General features: G+C 42.1%; 1 protein-coding gene across 1 annotated transcript in view; it reads right to left on the bottom strand.

The window, feature by feature from the left end:
• The window catches only part of SCAMP1 (secretory carrier membrane protein 1), a 132900-nt gene extending 117055 nt beyond the window's left edge, over positions 1-15845 (bottom strand). The window contains exon 1 of the mRNA XM_030800442.1: positions 15620-15845. Coding sequence (XP_030656302.1) covers positions 15620-15676 — 57 coding nt within the window. The 5' untranslated portion in view covers positions 15677-15845. The remainder of the gene's footprint in view (positions 1-15619) is intronic.
• Between the last annotated feature and the right edge of the window lie 3803 nt (positions 15846-19648).

Genomic DNA, 19648 nt, shown 5'->3' with positions numbered 1-19648 from the left:
TGGTGTCAGGGAGTTAAGAAAAGGAGTAAGTGAAATTTGCAGAGGTTTGTATTCCACTAGTAGAGGGGAGAAGGTAAGAAGGTGGGCTCTGGAACCACACTGCATAAGGTTTGCTTCTCTACCTCCTAGCTAGGTGACCATAGGCAAATTAATTTTCTAACTTCAGTATTTAGTTATTGTTGTTGTTATGTTTCTTATATTAATAGTTCCAGGAGTTTTCCTTTTGAATCAGAAAAAAGATGGGAATCTTTTTAAATAACAGATAAAGAAAATAAATAATAATGCAAGATTATCTTTTGTTGCAACACGTAATTATTATTTATTTTACCCCAAGTTGCCTGTATTTCCTAAAGTAGGCTCTAATTTTTTATTAACTTTCACACTTTTTGGTATTAACAGAAATAGAAACAAAAACAAGACATGCAAATTACTAGTTGCCTTACCAAGGTCAGGGATTTTAGAAGCTATTATATATCATGACTTGAAGTGAGGATAACAGTAAGAACTCCTTTTATTGTTATGACAAATCATCTTGTGATGCAAGTTTCATATAAATGTTGGAGAGTTGTGCACTTGCTTGGAGATTTTTGAAAAAGACATCTAATGTTTTTTTTTATATCTCAGCTATTAGTTTTCAAGGTTATGATTACTTTTCAACGTCATGGGAGGCTAGCAGGGGATGAATCCCTGATATCACAAATGAACCTTCCCCCTCTTTGGGTACATTACTGTAGAGAATGCTTGGGTTTGGTGCTACATACTACAATTCTAAGCACTGGCCTGGGAAGCTTAACCACCATTTAGAATTTGTTTATAAGAAAAAGTGCCAAATGGTGGTAAAATTACACCTAGTTTACCAACTCCTGGCCATGACTGGCCAATACTCCTGATGCTCTTTTCCCATTACCTACCACTTTCACTTGACAGTGCTCTCCATATATCCCAAATTATCATATGAGAATTCTAACCACCATTAGTGGATTTCCACGGATTAAACGGCTGCCATTAGCATGTATATAACATGGCCACAGCTTATTTCTCTTGAAGAAAGTGGGAACTTACAGTATTTGCTATGTACAGAATGCTTCTATAATATGCATTGTTTTCACTGTGTTTGAGAAGCAAATACCTTTAATAGCTACATATACTAAATTATTTGCATTCAAATGTTTTGTGTTTTCTTCTACTATCAATCAAGTTATAATTATCAATGTATAACTATCACAAATCCCTCCTTCCTAATTTGATTTCAGCAATACTCAAAATGCATAACGCTTTACACTATACACATATCCTTTGCTTTAAGAGTTTAAGGGGTTCCAGTGTTTCTGCTTAAATGCAAAAATGTATTATTTAATTCAACTGTATTCTGTAAAATAAGTGGAAGTATTTCTTTTAAGGAAGCGTTTATTTTTTTAAAAAAGGAAACGTATCAAGTTGGTAATACTGACAATGTGTTCATAATTACATTCTAAAACCAAGTGTAAAACCTGCTATTAAATTTGTTTTTAAGCATTAAAGTATGCAAAGACTTAGAAGCAGTTGCAAAAGCAGCTCTGGCAATTTTAGAAGCCGGACAAGTTAATACATACTCACAAAACCTGGTGACTACCAGGCATTTGCAAGGCATTTTTGCATGAAACATGAGGGCTTTTTCAGATAAAATACTTCATCTCCTTTGCAAGAACACAGATTAGGAATACTGAGATTTTTGACAAGTGTGCCAAAATCATTCAATGGGGAATGAACAATCTTTTCAGCAAATGGTCCTGGAACAACCATTATAACCACACGCAAAACAATAAAGTTGACCTTACGTCATACCAAATACAAAAATTAACTCAAAATGAATCATAGACCTAAATTCAAGAGCTAAAACTATAAAACTCTTTGAAGAAAACATAGGGATAAACCTTCTTTACCTCAGATTTGGCAAAGGATTCTTAGATGTGACACTAAAACACCAACAACAAAAAATAGGTAATTTGAACTTAACAAAATTAAAAGCTTCTGTGCTTCAAAAGATGTTATCAAGAAAATAAAAAGACAACCCAGAAAATGGGAAAAAAAGTCACAAATCACATACCTGATAAAGGTATGTATCCAGGATATATAAAAACTCTTATAACTCAATAATAAAAAAGACAAATAACCCAATCTAAGAATAGCCAAAGGATCTGAACAGACATCAAAGAAATATGCAAATGCCAATAAGTAAATGAGAAGATTCTCAACATCATTAGTTATCAGCAGACTGCAAATCAAAACCACAAGATACCACTTCACCCCCACTACGATGACTAGAATAAAAAACAGGTAATAGCAAGTGTTAACGAAGATGTAGAGAAATCTACATACTCATACACTGCTAGCAGGAATATAAAATGGTACAGCCACTTTGGAAAAGGGTCTGGAAGTTCCTCCATGATTAAACAGAGTTACCACATGACTAGGCAATTCCACTTGTAGGTATATATCCCCAAAAGAATTTAAAACAGGTGATCAAACAAAACACTTGTACAGGAATGTTTATAGACACATTATCTGCAATAGCCAAAAAACAGAAACAACTTAGGTGTCCAGCAACAGGACAAAGTAACATTACTAATTCTGAACAGCACCTAAAGCCAAATGCCAAGGAGAAGGGGATTACGGGATTGCTCTCTGGGTATAGATCTGTAAGGCTTCTGCACAGAAAGGAGCACAGGGGTTTCAACACCAGTCTACACATATGAAGTCAAAAGCTGCAGGACATTAGAGACTGCCTCAGTAGGAACAGTAGGAGACTTGTTACAAGGTTAAATCTAACCAAACTCCGTGTCACCTGTTATATCCTACACCTATTGAAAGTTGGGAAATTCTCCCTTGTGATTTAAAAACATCTTACAATATTTGCAAGTGTATTACTCCACTATACCACCAAAAACTGTAGGTCTAAATACAGGCTTAACTCTATCATAGTTTTGGCAAGAAAATGTTACTTTACACTTACTGTTTAGCAATTCTGGTTCAAACAGACAGACTCACTCAGGTCACCCCAAATGCTGGGTGCAGGAGAATATTTTAAAGATATATACAGAAAGAAGGACACCAGGTTTCACAGAGATTGAAATTCTTCATGACATGGCACATCCCTTCTAGTTAAAAAACAGCTCTAATGAGGGACATGAATTCTTGAAAATGGCCTTCAAAAGCCTAGTGAGATAACTGCTATTCCACTGCTTTGGAGAAGTACCTTTGTTAAGATCAGTCAGCTGAGGCCAGGGTGGCAAAAGTCACACCCTAGAGGACATGATCACAAATCTGTAAGCTACCATGAGGGCTGTTCCCTCAGCAGAAGCTGAGGCTCAGGGCATAGCTGGTCTCTGAACATAAAGCATCCTCTCTGGCTGAAATGATCATACTCAATTCCAATATCCAATATAGTTGATATATTAGAACAGAGAAAATGCAGGAATACCTAGTTTCACTGTACTTCACAGATATTGCCTTTTTTAAAAAAATAAATTGAAGGTTTGTGGCAACCCGGCATCAAGTAAGTCTCGCAGCACCATTTTCCCAACAGCATGTGCTCACTTCATATCTCTAGTGTCACACTATGGTAATACTCGCAATATTGCAAACTTTTTCATTATCATTATGTCTGCTATGGTGATCTGTGATCAGTGATACTTGATGTTACTATTGTAATTGTCTTAGGGCACCACAAACCATGCTCATAACACTGCAAACTTACTTGATAAATGTTGTCTGTCCTGGCTGGGCGTGATGGCTCACGCTTGTAATCCCAGCACTTTGGGAGGCCAAGGCAGGCAGATCACCTGAGGTCAGGGGTTGGAGATCAGCCTGGCCAACATGGTGAAACCCCGTCTCTACTAAAAATACAAAAATTAACCAGGTGTGGTGGTGCAGGCCTGTAGTCCCAGCTACTTGGGAGGCTAAGGCAGGAAAATCACTTGAACCTGCGAGGTGGAGGTTTCAGTGAGCCGAGATCACGCCACTGCACTCCAGCCTTGGAGACCGAGAGAGACTCTGTCTCAAAAAAAAAAAAAAAAAAAAAAAAAAATTGTGTGTCTTGACTATTCCACCAACCAGCTGTTCCCGTCTCTGTCCCTCTCCTTGGGTCTCCCTATTCCCTGAGACATAACAATGTTGAAATTAGGCCAGTTAACAACCCTACAATGGCCTTTAAGTGTTCGAGTGAAGGGAAGAGTCATGCATCTCTCATTTTAAAATCAAAATGTAGAAATGATTAAGTTCAGTAAGGAAGACAAGTTGAAAGCCAAGATGGGCCAAAGCTAGGCTTCTTTGGGCCAAAGAGTTGTGAATGCAAAAGAAAAGTTCTTGAAGGAAATTAAAAGCACTACTCCAGTGAACACACAAATGGTAAGAAAACAAAACAGCCTTCTTGTAGTCTGGATAGAAGATTAACCACAACAGGCCGGGCGCGGTGGCTCACGCTTGTAATCCCAGCACTTTGGGAGGCCGAGGCGGGCAGATCATGAGGTCAGGAGATCGAGACCACGGTGAAACCCCATCTCTACTAAAAATATAAAAAAAAAAAATTAGCCGGGCATGGTGGCAGGCGCCTGTAGTCCCAGCTACTCGGAGAGGCTGAGGCAGAAGAATGGCGTGAACCCGGGAGGCGGAGCTTGCAGTGAGCCGAGATTGTGCCACTGCACTCCAGCCCGGGCGACAGAGGGAGACTCCATCTCAAAAAAAAAAAAAAAGAAAAAAAGAAGATTAACCACAACATTCCCCTAAACCAAAGCCTAATCCAGACCAAGGCCCTAACTCTCTTCAACTCTATGAAAGCTCAGAGAGGTGAGGAAGCTGCAGAAGAAGAGGTGGAAGCCAGCAAAGGTTGGTTACGAGGTTTAAGGAAAGAAGCTGTCTCCATAACATAAAAGTGCAAGGTGCAGTGGCACGATGTCGGCTCACTGCAACCTCCACCTCGCTGGTTCAAGCAATTCTCCTGCACAGTCTCCCAAGTAGCTGGGACTACAAGCACATGCCACGACACCCAGCTAATTTTTGTATTTTTAGTAGAGACAGGGTTTCACCACATTAGCCAGGCTGGTCTCAAACTCCTGACCTCAGGTGAACCACCTGCCTCGACCTCCCAAAGTGCTCGGATTACAGGCGTGAGCCACCATGCCCAGCCTAAACAACTGATTTTCAAAAGGAGGTGAAACAGTCTTATATTGGAAGAAGATGTCATCTAGGACTTTCTGAGCTAGAGGGAGGATGTCAACGCCTGGCTTCAAAGCTTCCAAGGACAGGCTGACTCCCTTGTTAGGGGAAAATGCAGCTAGTGACTTTAAGTTGAAGCCAATGTTCATGTACCACTCCAAAAATCCTAGGATCCTTAAGAATTATGTTACATCTACTTTGCCTGTGCTCTAGAAATGGAACTACAAAGCTTGGAAGACAGCACATCCTTTTGCAGCATGGTATACTGAATATTTTAAGCCCACTGTTGAGATCTACTGTTCAGAAAAAAAGATGCCTTTCAAAATATTACTGCTCAATGACAAGGTACCTGGCCACCCAAGAGTACTGATGGAAATGTACAAGGAGATTAATATTGTTTTCAGGCATGCTAACACAACATCCATTCTGCAGCCCACAGATCAAGGAGTCATTTCAACTTTCAAGTATTAGTATTTAAGAAATAAATTTCCTAAGGCTATGGCTACCATAGATAGTGATTCCTCTGATGGATCTGGAAAAAGTCAATCAAAAATCTTCTAGAAAGGATGCGATTTAGATGTGATTAAGAACATTTATGATTCATAGGAGGAGGTCAAAATGTCAACATTAACAGGAGTTTGAAAGAAGTTGATGCAAACCCTCAGGGATGACTTAGAAGGGTTCGAGATTTCAGTGGTGGAAGTAACTGCAGATATGGTAGAAACACTGAAAGAACTAGAAGTAGAAGTGGAGTCTGAAGATGTGACTAAATTGCTGCAATCTCATAATTAAAATGAAACTGATAAGGAGTTGCTTCTTATGGATGAGCAAAGAAAGTGTTTTCTTGAGATGAAATCTACTCCTGGTGAAGATGCTTGTGAATATTGTTGAAATGACAGAAAACAATTGAGAACAGCACATAAAATTAGTTGATAAAGCAGTGGCAGGGTTTGGGAGGACTGACTTCAACTTTGAAAGAAGTTCCGCCGTGGGTAAAATGCTATCAAACAGCACAGCATGCTCCAGATAAACCTTCCATGAAAGGCAGAGCCCACTAAGGTGGCAAACTCCATCACTGTCTTATTTTAAGAAACTGCCACAGCTACCCTAACCTTCAGCAACCACCACCCTGATCAGTCAGCAACCATCAACAATGAGGAAAGACCCTCTACCAACAAAAAGATTATTAAGTCGCTGAAAGTTCTGATGGTCGTTAGCATTTTTTAGCATTAAAGTATTGTTAAATTAAGGTATGTACACTTTTTAGACAGGTTATTGCACACTTAATACACTACAGTATACTATAAACATAACTTTTACATGCACTGGGAAACAAAAAAATTCACGACTTGCTTTATTGCAATATTCACTTTATTAAGCTGATCGGGAACCAAACCTGCAATATCTCTGAGGTATGTCTGTATGCATTCACGATGTGGTCCATACAGGTACAAAAAAATATAACAAGAGTTGGCCAGGCGCGGTGGCTCACGCCTGTAATCCCAGCACTTTGGGAGGCTGAGGCGGGCAGATCAAAAGGTCAGGAGATCAAAACCATCCTGCCTAAGACGGTGAAACCCCGTATTTACTAAAAATACAAAAAATTAGCTGGGTGTGGTGGCGGGCGCCTGTAGTCCCAGCTACTTGGGAGGCTGGGGCAAGAGAATGGCGTGAACCTGGGAGGCGGAGCTTGCAGTGAGCCGAGATCACGCCACTGCACTCCAGCCTGGGCCACAGAGCAAGACTCTGTCTAAAAAAAAAAAATATATATATATATATATACACACACACACACACACACACATATACATAACAAGAGTTTCAAAGCAGAAAAAAACTTTAGACAAAAATCGCTATTTTAGCATCTCTACAGGTTATCCAACTTCTGCTTGAATTTCTGCAAGTGCTGGAGAATGCCCTACCAAAAGAGCATTGTCAGGCCATGCTAGCAGATTTTTAAAAATCTGTTTGGACAAAATTTACGTTTACCTTTAAGTAAACTTTGCCAGTTAACCTTAGATTCTTTTTCTAAAGCAACAAATAACAAGTTTATTCACTTAACTAAGAACCCTTTAAGTATCTGATGGGAGCTCTCCTATTTCCCTTTAGCCCTCTGTAGACTAAATCCACTGAGTAATTGAAACTTAAATTGTTCTTCCTAGAACTTGATTCAGTCCCATGACCATTCTGACTGTCCTCTTTGGGCATATCCTAGTATTTTCAAACCACTCTTTAAATATGCCTTGCAATTGAGAACAATACCCAGCTATTACACCAGAACAGAATACTATAGGATTATTAATTTTAAGGAACTGATCACGAATTTCACTAAGCCAATATATATTTTTCAGCAACTATATCATATATCACACTGGTGGTTCATATTAAGGAAACAACCAATAAATTATTTGGATCTGCATTTATCACTATTAAATATTAATTGTATTCCAAAAAAACTTTTGGTAATATCAGCACAAGAACAGTTTACTTTCAAAATTTTCATAATCACCATCATCTCATATGACTGTAGTTAAGGCTACAGGGCCAAAATAAAACTGTGTTCAAATCTTAGTTTTGTCATGCGGCACAGCAGCCTCCTATAGCAGCAGCCTTCCACTGGCCATATGAGATGCTCAACCTAGACAAAAAGTTTTCTGAACATCTGAAGAATACTGACCATGGCAACGGACACTTCACCCTAACTGAAGATTGTCTCAAAAAGAATGACGAATGTTGTTTTCAAGGCATGGTTTGAACTTTGGTAAGATTAAAAAGAAACTGTTAAGAGAGTTGTGCCAGCCTGGACTAAAGAAACAGTTCAAAATGAATACAAACTTCTAGGCTCCCAATTTTCAATGGGCAAGAAGCAGGCCAAAAATGCTACTCAGCTGCGACAGGGCTCATTCTTATAGAAAAAAATAAATAAAGGACCTCTCAGAGGGTGGAGCCAAAAGCAGAAGAAAATAACAGGTAAAGGAACCAATACCAGGTAGCAGAACTGGACCCTAATCAAGAAACATTCATTGTCCCCAATGTAGGGGACCCTAACAACACATGCCTGGCTAGATTTCAGAATTGCTATGGATCAGCAGCTGCTACACACCTCCCACTCTTTCCCTATTTGAATGGGAGTGTCTAGTGAAGTTATCCTATGACTACCTCACCATTTTATACTAGGTGTATCTTCAGTTCATAGGTCTGTCTCCAGTCAACAAGTGGAGCCTATTGCTTGCCACTCCTTTTAAAATCTAGGCTGAACTTGTGCCTTGTTTTGACCAACAGAATATAGCAGAAGTGGCATATGACTCATGAAGCCTTGTAGATTCAGCTCTTGACCTCTGGGAGCACTGCTGCTACTATGCACAAAGCCCACTTATTACTAGTAGAGAGGCTACATGAAAGACAGCCAATTGCTGTGCCCACTGACATCTCCAGGTAACCAGCAGGCACTTGAGTAAGGACATCTGAAACCATAAACCAGGTAACTGAAGCCACTTTAGTGACTCCAGAAAAGAACATTAAAAAAAAGAAAAAACCTGCCCAGCTAAGCCTAGCTCAAATAACAATCGTGAGCAAATAACTGTTATTTTAAGCCATTATATTTTGGTTTTGTTACATACAACAGATAAGTGAGACGGTAGTAAATAAGATAATGGTGCATCTTACAAAGGATGGCATCTTAAGTTGACGAAATATAACAGCAGCTCAATATGTGCTTTTTAAAAATATTAACATGAGGAAAAATGAGCAGGAATTCATGCAGTTGACATGAACGTAAAATAACATAGGCCCCCAAACTACAACCACTATGTTCCAGATTAATGTTAAAAGATAGTTTTCAAAGTGTGACAATCACAAAGGAAATCCTCAGAATACTTTCCTAGTGCTATCCAATCTCCAAACTCAAAATTTTATATCTGTTTTTTGGGCTTTTTGAGTTTGTTTGTTTGTTTTTGAGACACAGTCTCTGTCACCCTCCCGCCTCAGCCTCCCAAGTAGCTTAGATTACAGGTGTGCACCACCACACCCAGCTAACTTTTAAATTTTAGTAGAGCTGGGAGTCTCATTATGTTGCCCAGGCTGGTCTCAAACTCTTGGGTTCAAGCAATCCTCCTGCCTTGGCTTCCCAAAGCGCTGGGATTACAAGCATGAGCCATCATGCCCAGCCTCAAAATTTTAAACAGATAAGGGAGGAGTGAAATCAACTTGTAAGTATCATTGTCAATGTAAATGAAATAAGATGGATAACATTCTTGATGTTACAAAATGAAAACTAAGGTCTGAATGTTTGTTTCCTTAAAAATCACATGCTGAAACCTATCACCAACATGATGGTATTAGAAGGTGAAGCCTTTGGGAGGTGATTAGGTCAGCAGGGCTCTGCTCTCAAGAATGGGATTAATATCCCTACTTAAAAAAGGACCCAGAGGCCAAGTGTGGTGGCACACACCTGTAATCCCAGCACTCTGGAAGGCTGAGGCAGGTGGATCACTTGAGGCCAAGAGTTCAAGGCCAGCCTGGCCAACATAGTGAAACCCTGCCTCTACTAAAAATACAAAAATTAGCTGGGCATGGTGGCACACACCTGTAATCCCAGCAACTCAGGAGGCTGAGGCATGAGAATTGCTGGAGGTGGAGGCTGCAGTGAGCCAAAATCGCGCCACCGTGCTCCAGCCTAGGCAACAGAGTGAGAGACTCTATCTCAAAAAAAGAAAAAAAAAGGCTGGGCGCGGTGGCTCACACCTGTAATCCCAGCACTTTGGAAGGCCAAGGCGGGTGGATCACGAGGACAAGAGATCAAGACCATCCTGGTCAACATGGCGAAACCCTGTCTCTACTAAAATACAAAAAATTAGCCTGGTGTGGTGGTTCATGCCTGTAGTCCCAGCTACTCCGGAGGCTGAAGCAGGGGAATCGCTTGAACCCAGGAGATGGAGGTTGCAGTGAGCCGAGATGGCACCATTGCATTCCAGCCTGGGCGACAGAGCAAGACTCTATCTCAAACAAAAAAAGAAAAGAAAACAAAAGAAAACGGCCCCAAAGAGCTGCCATCCCCTTCTGCCATGTGAGGACACAAAGAAGATGCCATCAATGAGGAAGAGGCCTTCACCATACACTGAATCTGCTGGGGCCTTGATCCTGGACTTCCTAGCCTCCAGAGTTCTGGGCAATACATTTCTGTTGTTTATAAATTACCCACTGTGAGGTACTATATTTTGTTATAGCAGCCCAAACAGACTAAGACAAATGAATAACACACTTGAATTTTGGGTCATTTTCAATTTTCAACTTCAACTCTTACAATGCCACTAGATTACTGTAACTTAAAAGATAACATAAGTGAGAATGCTGAATTTTACGCCATTTCTAAAAAAAAATTCAATAGACTAAAATTAATTTTTGAGGCCAAAACAAAATGGACACTATGCTCAATTTTAACATGGAGATATTTTATTAGGGAGGAACTATGTGTTGTGAAAAAGCACCAGAATTCAGACAACCTTGGCCTAGTCTAGCAGGCTGATGTAGGCAAAGCACTTAATTATTTTTAGCTTTGATTCCTTGATTATGATCAGTCAAACAGCTACTACCAGCACTCCAGAAGATCCAAAAGTAACATAAATTTCACTAAATTCATAGTTAAGCATACAGAAATCATTAAACAGAACCTTTTTTTTTTTTTGAGATGAGTCTCGCACTGTCGCCCAGGCTGGAGTGCAGTGGTGCCATCTCAGCTCACTGCAACCTCCGCCTCCCAGGTTCAAGCAATTCTCCTGCCTCAGCCTCCCAAGTAGCTGGGATTACAGGTGCCCGCCACCACTCCCAGCTAATTTTTTGTATTTTTGGTAGAGACGGGGTTTCACCATGTTGGCCAGGCTGGTCTCGAACTCCTGACCTCGTGATTCGTCCACCTCGGCCTCCCAAAGTGCTGGGATTACAGGCGTGAGCCACTGCGCCCGGCCATTAAACAGAATTTCTTAAATTACTATTAATACTAAATATCAGTACCTAATTAAAACCACTATACATTAAGCTCTTACTATATGCTAAATGTATGTTCATCTAATCCTATTTACAATCCTATAGAGAATGTACTATTACCCTATTTTACAAAATAGTAAACTGAGTCTTTTTTTTTATACTTCTAGGGTACATGTGCACCACGTGCAGGTTTGTTACATATGTATACATGTGCCATGTTGGTGTGCTGCACCCATTAACTTGTCATTTACATTAGGTATATCTCCTATCCTTCTCCCCTCCCCCAACCCCACGACCGACCCCGGTGTGTGATGTTCCCCACCCTGTGTCCAAGTGTTCTCATTGTTCAACTCCCACCTATGAGTGAGAACATGCGATGAGTAAACTGAGTCTTAAAGAGGTTAAGTAACTTTCCAAGGTCTCACAACCAGTTAGTGACAAAGCCAGGATCAAGCCCAGATCTTTTCAAATTCTTGAGCCAAAATTTTTTAATCCTATCCTCTGCTGTCTCCCCTCAACTCTAACCTCCAAATACAAAACAAGAATTTTGGTATCAAAATGCAACCAGGGAGCGCATACAGTGTCACCAGCAATGGACTAGAAATCAGGAGACCTAAGTTCTAATGCCAATTCTATACTACCTACACATGGGCATAGGACAATGAGCAAGTGTGCCTCTGTGGGCTTTGTTTTTTAATCTATGAGATCTGACTGAATATATTTTAAGAATTTGCCCCCCCCAGCTGTGAAATTCTAATTCTCTTCATATTTTAAAAATTAATTTAAATGTTATTTCCATAACCAACTATCTTATTCAATCAACTATCATGTTAATATGCAAAAGCATAAAGCATGAAGATTTTCTGACCACTTACTAATTTCTCCCTCCTATGAACAAACTGCACTTGTTCTGGCACTTAACCATACACTCTTATGCTGACTTGTAAGAGCCTATATTGCTGACCTCTGCTGATTATTAAACTCTCCCCTCTTATTCATTTTCCAAGCATATTTGTCTCACTGTTAGACTAACACCCATAAGGACAGAGACACTTCTTCAGTATTTGTTGAATGAATAAACTCAACAGAAAACAAAGGACATACAGTAATTCTTCAATAATTACATGTTGACTATATAGAAAATATTTTTTCCTCTCTAGATTTAAAACCCCATTTTAACAGCTCAAGAGTGGATCCTCAGAAACTTCTATATAATTAATCATCTATTTTCTTTTGGATCACTACAGATTTCCAGTTATTCCAAGTTTCTTGATGCGCAATGAAAGCCATTCAAATTTCATAAAACCATTCACTAAGCCTAGCACAACCACTAGAATATAAAGCAGGGGCTCAACAAAAAAAAAATGAACTGAATCCAGCAAATAACCTTACAAGAACCAATAAAATCAAGTAAACCACTATGGTTATATTATATAAGGAGAATAGACTCAAACTACTTTCATGATACGGCTCAAACGAAGATGCTTGCAAAAGTATTCCTAACATAAAAGTGAAGGAAAAGAAATGTTAAAAAACGAAAAAGGCAATGGAAACCAAATAGGATTTAATGAAAATTAGCATAGTTACCAAATGCGAAATATCATATACTTGAAAATAAGAGCTTTATCTTCAAATACTGCAAATAAAAACAGATTTGAAAAATGGATCGGGCGCAGTGGTTCACGCCTGTAATCCCAGCACTTTGGAAGGCCAAGGCGGGCAGATCAAGAGGTTAGGAGATCGAGACCATCCTGGCTAACACGGTGAAACACCGTCTCTACTAAAAATACAAAAAATTAGCCAGTGGTGGCGGGCGCCTGTAGTCCCAGCTACTAGGGAGGCTGAGGCAGGAGAATGGCGTGAACCCAGAAGGTGGCACTTGCAGTGAGCAGAGATCACGCCACTGCACTCCAACCTAGGTGACAGAGCAAGACTCCGTCTCAAAAAAAAAAAAAAAAAAAAAGAAAGAAAAACGATCTGCCGGACGCAGTGGCTCACGCCCGTAATCCCAACACTTTGGGAGGCCGAGGTGGGCAGATCACGAGGTCAGGAGTTCAAGACCAGCCTGGCCAACACAATGAAACCCCATCTCTACTAAAAATACAAAAAATTAGCCGGGCGTGGTGGCAGGCACCTGTAATCCCAGCTACTAGGGAGGCTGAGGCAGGAGAATCGCTTGAACCCGGGAGGCAGAGGTTGCGGTGAGTCGAGATCACGCCATTGCACTCCAGCCGGGGCAACAGTGCAAGACTCCGTCTCAAAAAAAGAAAAAGAAAAAAAGAAAAATGATCATAAAGTAACTCAAATGAGTCTAGAAACATTTCAGATTTAAGTAGAGTGTCAGAAATGTTATTTCAAAAATCACTTTTACGCAAATATAAGCAAAAGTAAAAAGACAAAATATACATATAAAACTATACTTTGAGGAGGGGCAGGTGAACATAAATGGAAAAATAAAGGGTCAGATACACTGACAGTGCTGTAACAGTCATCAAAAGCAGAGAAAGGTCATAAGCAGAAATATGTGTGCAACCAAGTCTCCGTTAGAGCTAAATGATCTGTCCCTGAAGCATTTTACAAACTTGAATAATCATTGTCCTGAGTACATCCATTTATAAAAGAACAAAAAAGATTTATAATGTTATGCCACAATGAATATTTAAAACAACTCTTGGATTTAGAATTACTACAGCAATTTTATGAATGTCAGAAGAGGAAAAGTGTCATGGCAATATTAGATGTCACAAAAGGACAGTCTGGGCTAAGAGGAAGACAATGTTTTGCCCTAACCAAGAGAGCCAGTTAATATGAAATGAACCATGGAATGGAATGACCAAGTAGAAAATACACTGCCAAATCGTCAGATGCTGAATAAACAGCGTCAGTGAATTATCTGAAATAGGAAAGGCTAAAAGGTTCTTGATGTTTTATCTTCAAAATATTTTAAAATAACACCCATTTAACAATTTATGAACGGTCTCTTTGGAAAGTCTACCATTTAAGAATAACCTGATTTTCCATAACATGGAAGCAAATCCAAAACTAATTGAAACAAAACTGCCAGGAAAAAAAAAAAAAAAAGTCTTAAAATGCAACCATGTCACTGAAAGGCACAGGCCAGTTGTACTGAATTTTCTTAAGTGACATCAGGGACAATGAAACAGTGACTGAGTCTAATTCTACACTGCTACAAAGTGAGTTGAGTTGTCAATAATAATCAGGATCATTTCATTAAAATAATCCTCCTTGGAATTATCAGGCATTTAATAATGAGCAGAAATATTTTTCCTCTTCCAGGATTCTTAATGAAAGATAAAACCAGGAGTAAAAAGATGTAAACTCAACAAGCCAGAAGTGACACTTGTGTGACCACAAATTAGAGTTCCTGTTTTTTTCTGTGTGACTGCAAATTAAAGTTACTACTGCACACGGCCGGGGGGATTGAGAAACAACTTCAACCAACAGTTGGAAACAAATTACACGTGCTAACAGTTACACTCATTAGGAAATCCAGAATACTTTCAAAGAGATAGTTATTTAGATGTTGCGTTCATTTAAACGCAGACGATGAATATCTCAGCTGCCTTCCTTTGCAGGATTCTGTGCCAAGCCCTTCTGAAGCCGGGGTTGATAAGGTCGACTCCAAGAAGAAAAGCAGCTCAAGTGGGAAATGGTATCCTCATATAGCCCAGAGAACCGGTGACGCACTAGGAGCTTGGAAAATATCCCATCGTTTACCTTGCTAGAAGCAGTTGGGTAGGGAAGAGGTCGTCCACGTGCACTATTGTTTTCCAGATATGTTTGTTTATTTTTAACTTTTGCTTTGGTATCAATACCCTCAACCTCAGCCTAACAGGAAGAGGGGGGATGGCAGCGCCACTGGTGGTATTTGGGTGCAACACAAGTTTAAAAAATAAAAACACAACCTTTTTTTTTTTTATTGCAGCATACTCGGTACCCTCACCTCTCTCCTCCTCCACACCTCTGCCATCACCCCACGCAGCTCTCCGCCGCCGCCACCTCGGGTCCCCATGACAACCCCACCCCAGGGCGGGCCCTCCTCCGCCGCCTCCCGGCCCTGCCAGCCACACTTGCCTGGCAAGGGGCGACTCTACCTGCCCTCTGCTTTCACTCCTGGGAGGCGGACCAGGACCCCTCCCGGCGCGCGGGCCCAGTCCCGGCTGCAGGCACGACCCTCACCAGTCGGGGTCGTGTGGAAGGGCGGCCGGGCACGAGCTGAGGAGGTTCCACCCCCAAGCCCCAAAACCCAAACGAGTGACGCGGGGGCCGGGACGCGACCCCAAACAGGGGACGGCGGCCCCGCGCCCCTCTCTGGGCGGCTAAGGGGAGCCGAGGGGCAGGCGCAGTAGGCGCGAAAGAACTCGTCCGTTTTCACAAACAACGACGCGTCGCGGCGGCAGGAGATGCTGGGGCCGAAGCTCACCTTGAAGGGATTGTTGAGATCCGGGTCGGCAAACGGGTTACTGTCGAAATCCGACATCTCTCTGGCTCTCGGCGTCACCCACCCGACCCAGGCGCAGAGAGAGAGACGAGGCGAGGCCGCCGCCCCCCTGCGCGCTCACGTCGCCGCCGCCGAGCAGATCCGGGTGCAGCTCGCGGGCCACCCAGCCGGCCGCGCCACTGAGCATGCCCGGTGCGGCTGGCTCCTGGCCGCGGCGCCGCTCGCGTTCGCCATCCCGTTCCTCCGGGCCCGGATCCCACGATCCGGGCTTTGGCTGCGACCGAGTAGGTAGTCGGGGCGAAGGAAACGAGAGCTCAAAGCGGTGAAAAGCGTCCCACACGCCAGGAACCCGCGGTATCCTCGGAGAGTGTGGAACGCTTCCCTTACGCTCTCAGCCGGAGGCCGGCTGCGTCCAGCCAGGCTCGGTCTTCTGAACACCGATTTTAAATCAGCTCCCCGGGGCCCAGCATGACTTAGGGAAGTGGTGGCATTTTGTGGGAAGGACGCACACTTGCCAGGTTAGGGGAGGCAGCCTGAGTCGCGGGCCGCGCACCCCGGGAGCAGTGCCGTTAGACCGTAGGACGCGGGCACTGGAGAGGCCACTGCACCGCCTTCCGCAAATTACCTCCCCGGGGCGGAGGCGGGGGCGCGGCCGCTGCTAAGGATTTTTGCGCACCCCTGACCCCACCTGAGAATCCCGGCTTCCCGTCTTCCGGTCTCTCTGACTCTAGGTTGCTGCTAAATCACGGAGAGCATCCTTGGCGCTGCCGGTCCCAACTTCATCCAAGGAGCCTTGAGAAGGAGATGAGATTCAGTACCAGGGGCCGGCCCTGGCTCCCATCCTCCGGAATTTGCAAAATGGCTACTTCAGAAATAATGGGGAGAGGGATGGCAGGAGGCCAGAGATCAAGGCCCTCGAGTATTAACTCGAGCATTTGGGTACAAAATAGACACTTTTGGATTTTCCCGTCTTTTCCAACACCAAGGATGAGATGATCAAAAGATGTGTTAAGAAATTAATTTGTACCGGCCGGGCGCGGTGGCTCACGCCTGTAATCCCAACACTTTGGGAGGCCAAGGCGGGCGAATCACAAGGTCAGGAGTTCGAGACCAGCCTGGCCAATATGGTGAAACCCCGTCTCTACTAAAAATACAGAAATTAGCTGGGAGTGGTGGCGGACGCCTGTAGTCCCAGCTACTCTGGAGGCTAAGGCAGGAGAATCGCTTGAACCCGGGAGGCAGAGGCTGTAGTGAGCCGAAACCAGACCACTGCACTCCAGCCTGGGAGACAGAGCGAGACTGTCTCAAAAAAAAAAAAAATAAATTCATTTGTACCATTTCTTGCCCGCCCCCCCCCCCCGAACTTATTGAAAGAACATCGCTTTCCTCACTTTTCTCCTCTAACAGAAAAGCACTTAGATGAAGCTACAGGGAGACAGAATTCTTTCAACTTGGTAGGTACCAGAGGATTGGAAGAATCTAGATTGAGTATTCCTTGGCCTTTGGGGAGCTTGCTCTATGCAAAGTCACCTAGGAAATGATACTTCCCCCACTGTGAAACACTAGCTAGAGATGATAGACAAAAAGCACATTTGTTGTAATCTCCCTTTGACGAGATTCAGGTTGGGATAGATTTCGAAGCAGCTGCTTCTAGGTAGTCAACGAAGATGTCAACTAGTAAATGACAACAGACAAGGATGATCACAGCAGAGTTGTAAGATTCTATCTATCAAAAAGAGCAAGCAGTCTATTGTACTCACCATGGCATCCTCAGCAGCTGCCCAGTGCCCGGTTTTAACTTAGTGCTCAGTGTATGTGTCAGGTTTGAATCCCAGTTCTGATACTACCTGTGCTACTCTCTTCACCTCTCTGAGTCTGTAAAGGATTATTTAAGAATTAAATGAAACAAGATACAGAAAAGTGTCCTGCATGTATATTTAGTGCCTAACAAATACTGGTTGAACGTCGAAAGTGGCAAGGAGGCTCAATATGTTCCTAGACGCTTTGCCTACCTTCTCCTGAGCAAGCATGTCCTTGCGCAGCTCATCTGCTTCTCTCACCACTTTTGCCCTCACTCCCTCCACCTGTCCTCCAAATGACTCAAAATAATCAGCACTATTTATTATGCATCTACTACGTTCCAAGACAATGAGGATCAGCTGAGCCTGCATTGCAGGATGGAAATTTCCAACTGTGTTCTGTTTACAGCTAATGATATTTGCATCTAACGCAAAGGTTTACAGACTTTACTGTTATAGAATCATTTGGAATACCTGTTGAAGATGCAGACACCCACCTCACCATACCTCCTATTCCTAAGATTCCGCTTGAAGGGATCTGAGGGAGGGGCTCTGGATTTGCATTTTTTATTTTTTACATCTCTATACATTATTTTACATAAATGTATAAATGAAGTCATGACATACATATTGAATTTTTCACTTAAAAAAAAATTTTATTCCGTGTATTCCCTCTTCTCCTACATTAACAACCTAGTACATTTCTTTAAATATTCTTATAATAGTGTTTATCTACACTTACATAAAACAACATGTAATTGTATAAAAACATAACACATATTCATGCAGATATACATGCACTCTAATACTGAGCTTTGGCATTGTCTTGAAAAAGTGAGATCAGGTGCATATTTTTCTGCAGCTGTTTTTCTCAATACTTATGGCACAGTTTCTCAGCAAGATGTGCATTGGCAGAGAGACAATCTTAAGGTTTCTTCCCCTGGTATGCCACATAAATATTATCACTTTTTATGTGTAGCATGCCTATAGAGTGAAAAGGGAAGCATGGCCTAATGGAAACCATACATTTCATTAATTATTCTTAACAACTGCAAAAATCAGCATATGTAAAGGATTTCAGGTGATTTTTTTTTTTTTTTTTTTTTTTTTTTTTTTTGAGACTGAGTCTTACTCTGTCACCCAGGCTGGAGTGCAGTGGCACAGTCGTGGCTCACTACAACCTCCACCTCCCTTGTTTAAGCAATTCTCCTGCCTCAGCCTCCCGAATAGCTGGGATTACAGGCATGCACCACCACACTGGGCTAATTTTTGTATGTTTAGTAGAGATAGGGTCTCACTATGTTAGCCAGGCTGGTCTCGAACTCCTGACCTCAAATGATCCAGGCTCCCTCTGCCTCCCAAAGTGCTGGGATTATAGGCATGAGCCACCATGCTTGGCCAACCTCAGATGACTTTGGTGGTGGCTGACCACACTTGGGAACACTGATATGAGGACACGCAGATATATGGTCCATGGGTGAGGGTCTTAATCTGTTTGTGTTGCTATAAAGGAATATGGGAGGCTGGATAACGTATGAAGAAAAGAGGTTTATTTGACTCATGGTTCTGCAGGCTGTCAGCTTCAGATGAGGGCCTTATGCTGCTTCCACTCATGGCAGCAGGCAAAGGGGAGCCTTCGTGCAGAGATCACATGGCTAGAGTGCAAGATGGGGCATCGAGGGAGAGAAAGGGAGAAGACGACACTCGGCTCTTTTCAACAACCTGTTCTCAAGGGTGAGAACTCACTCTCAGGAGAATAGCACCAAGCCATTTGTGAGGAACTCACCCATATGGCCCAAACGCCTCCCACCAGGCCCCAACTCCAGCACTGGGACTCGTATTTCAACGTGACACTTTGCAGGTCCAAAGCCATACCCAAACCACAGCAGGGAGCTTATTAATTCATTAGCCTCCATGAAATTTAGAATTATAGAATGTGAGAGCTGAGAAGGAACCTCAGCCTCTCTCATGATTGAAGAAACTGGAGTTTGGACAGTTTAAGTAATTTGTCTCAGACACCAAAGAAGTGAATGGGGAAACAGGGAACAGAACTCAGGTCTCTTAACTAATGTTTTAGACATTACATGAATAGGTTATTAAATGAATAGAATTATTCTGTATGAATAATTTCATATAGAAGGAAGAAATGCTATGTGCAAGGTAGAGAGAAAGTATACAAGAAGCCTCATTTGGTGCAGGAGTTCATTTTACA

The sequence above is a fragment of the Nomascus leucogenys genome, chromosome 2 (genome assembly GCF_006542625.1).
Source record: "Nomascus leucogenys isolate Asia chromosome 2, Asia_NLE_v1, whole genome shotgun sequence".
Classification (NCBI taxonomy): Eukaryota; Metazoa; Chordata; class Mammalia; order Primates; family Hylobatidae; genus Nomascus; species Nomascus leucogenys.
Note: the sequence above shows the minus strand (reverse complement) of the source record. Positions and strands in the feature narration are given on the sequence as shown.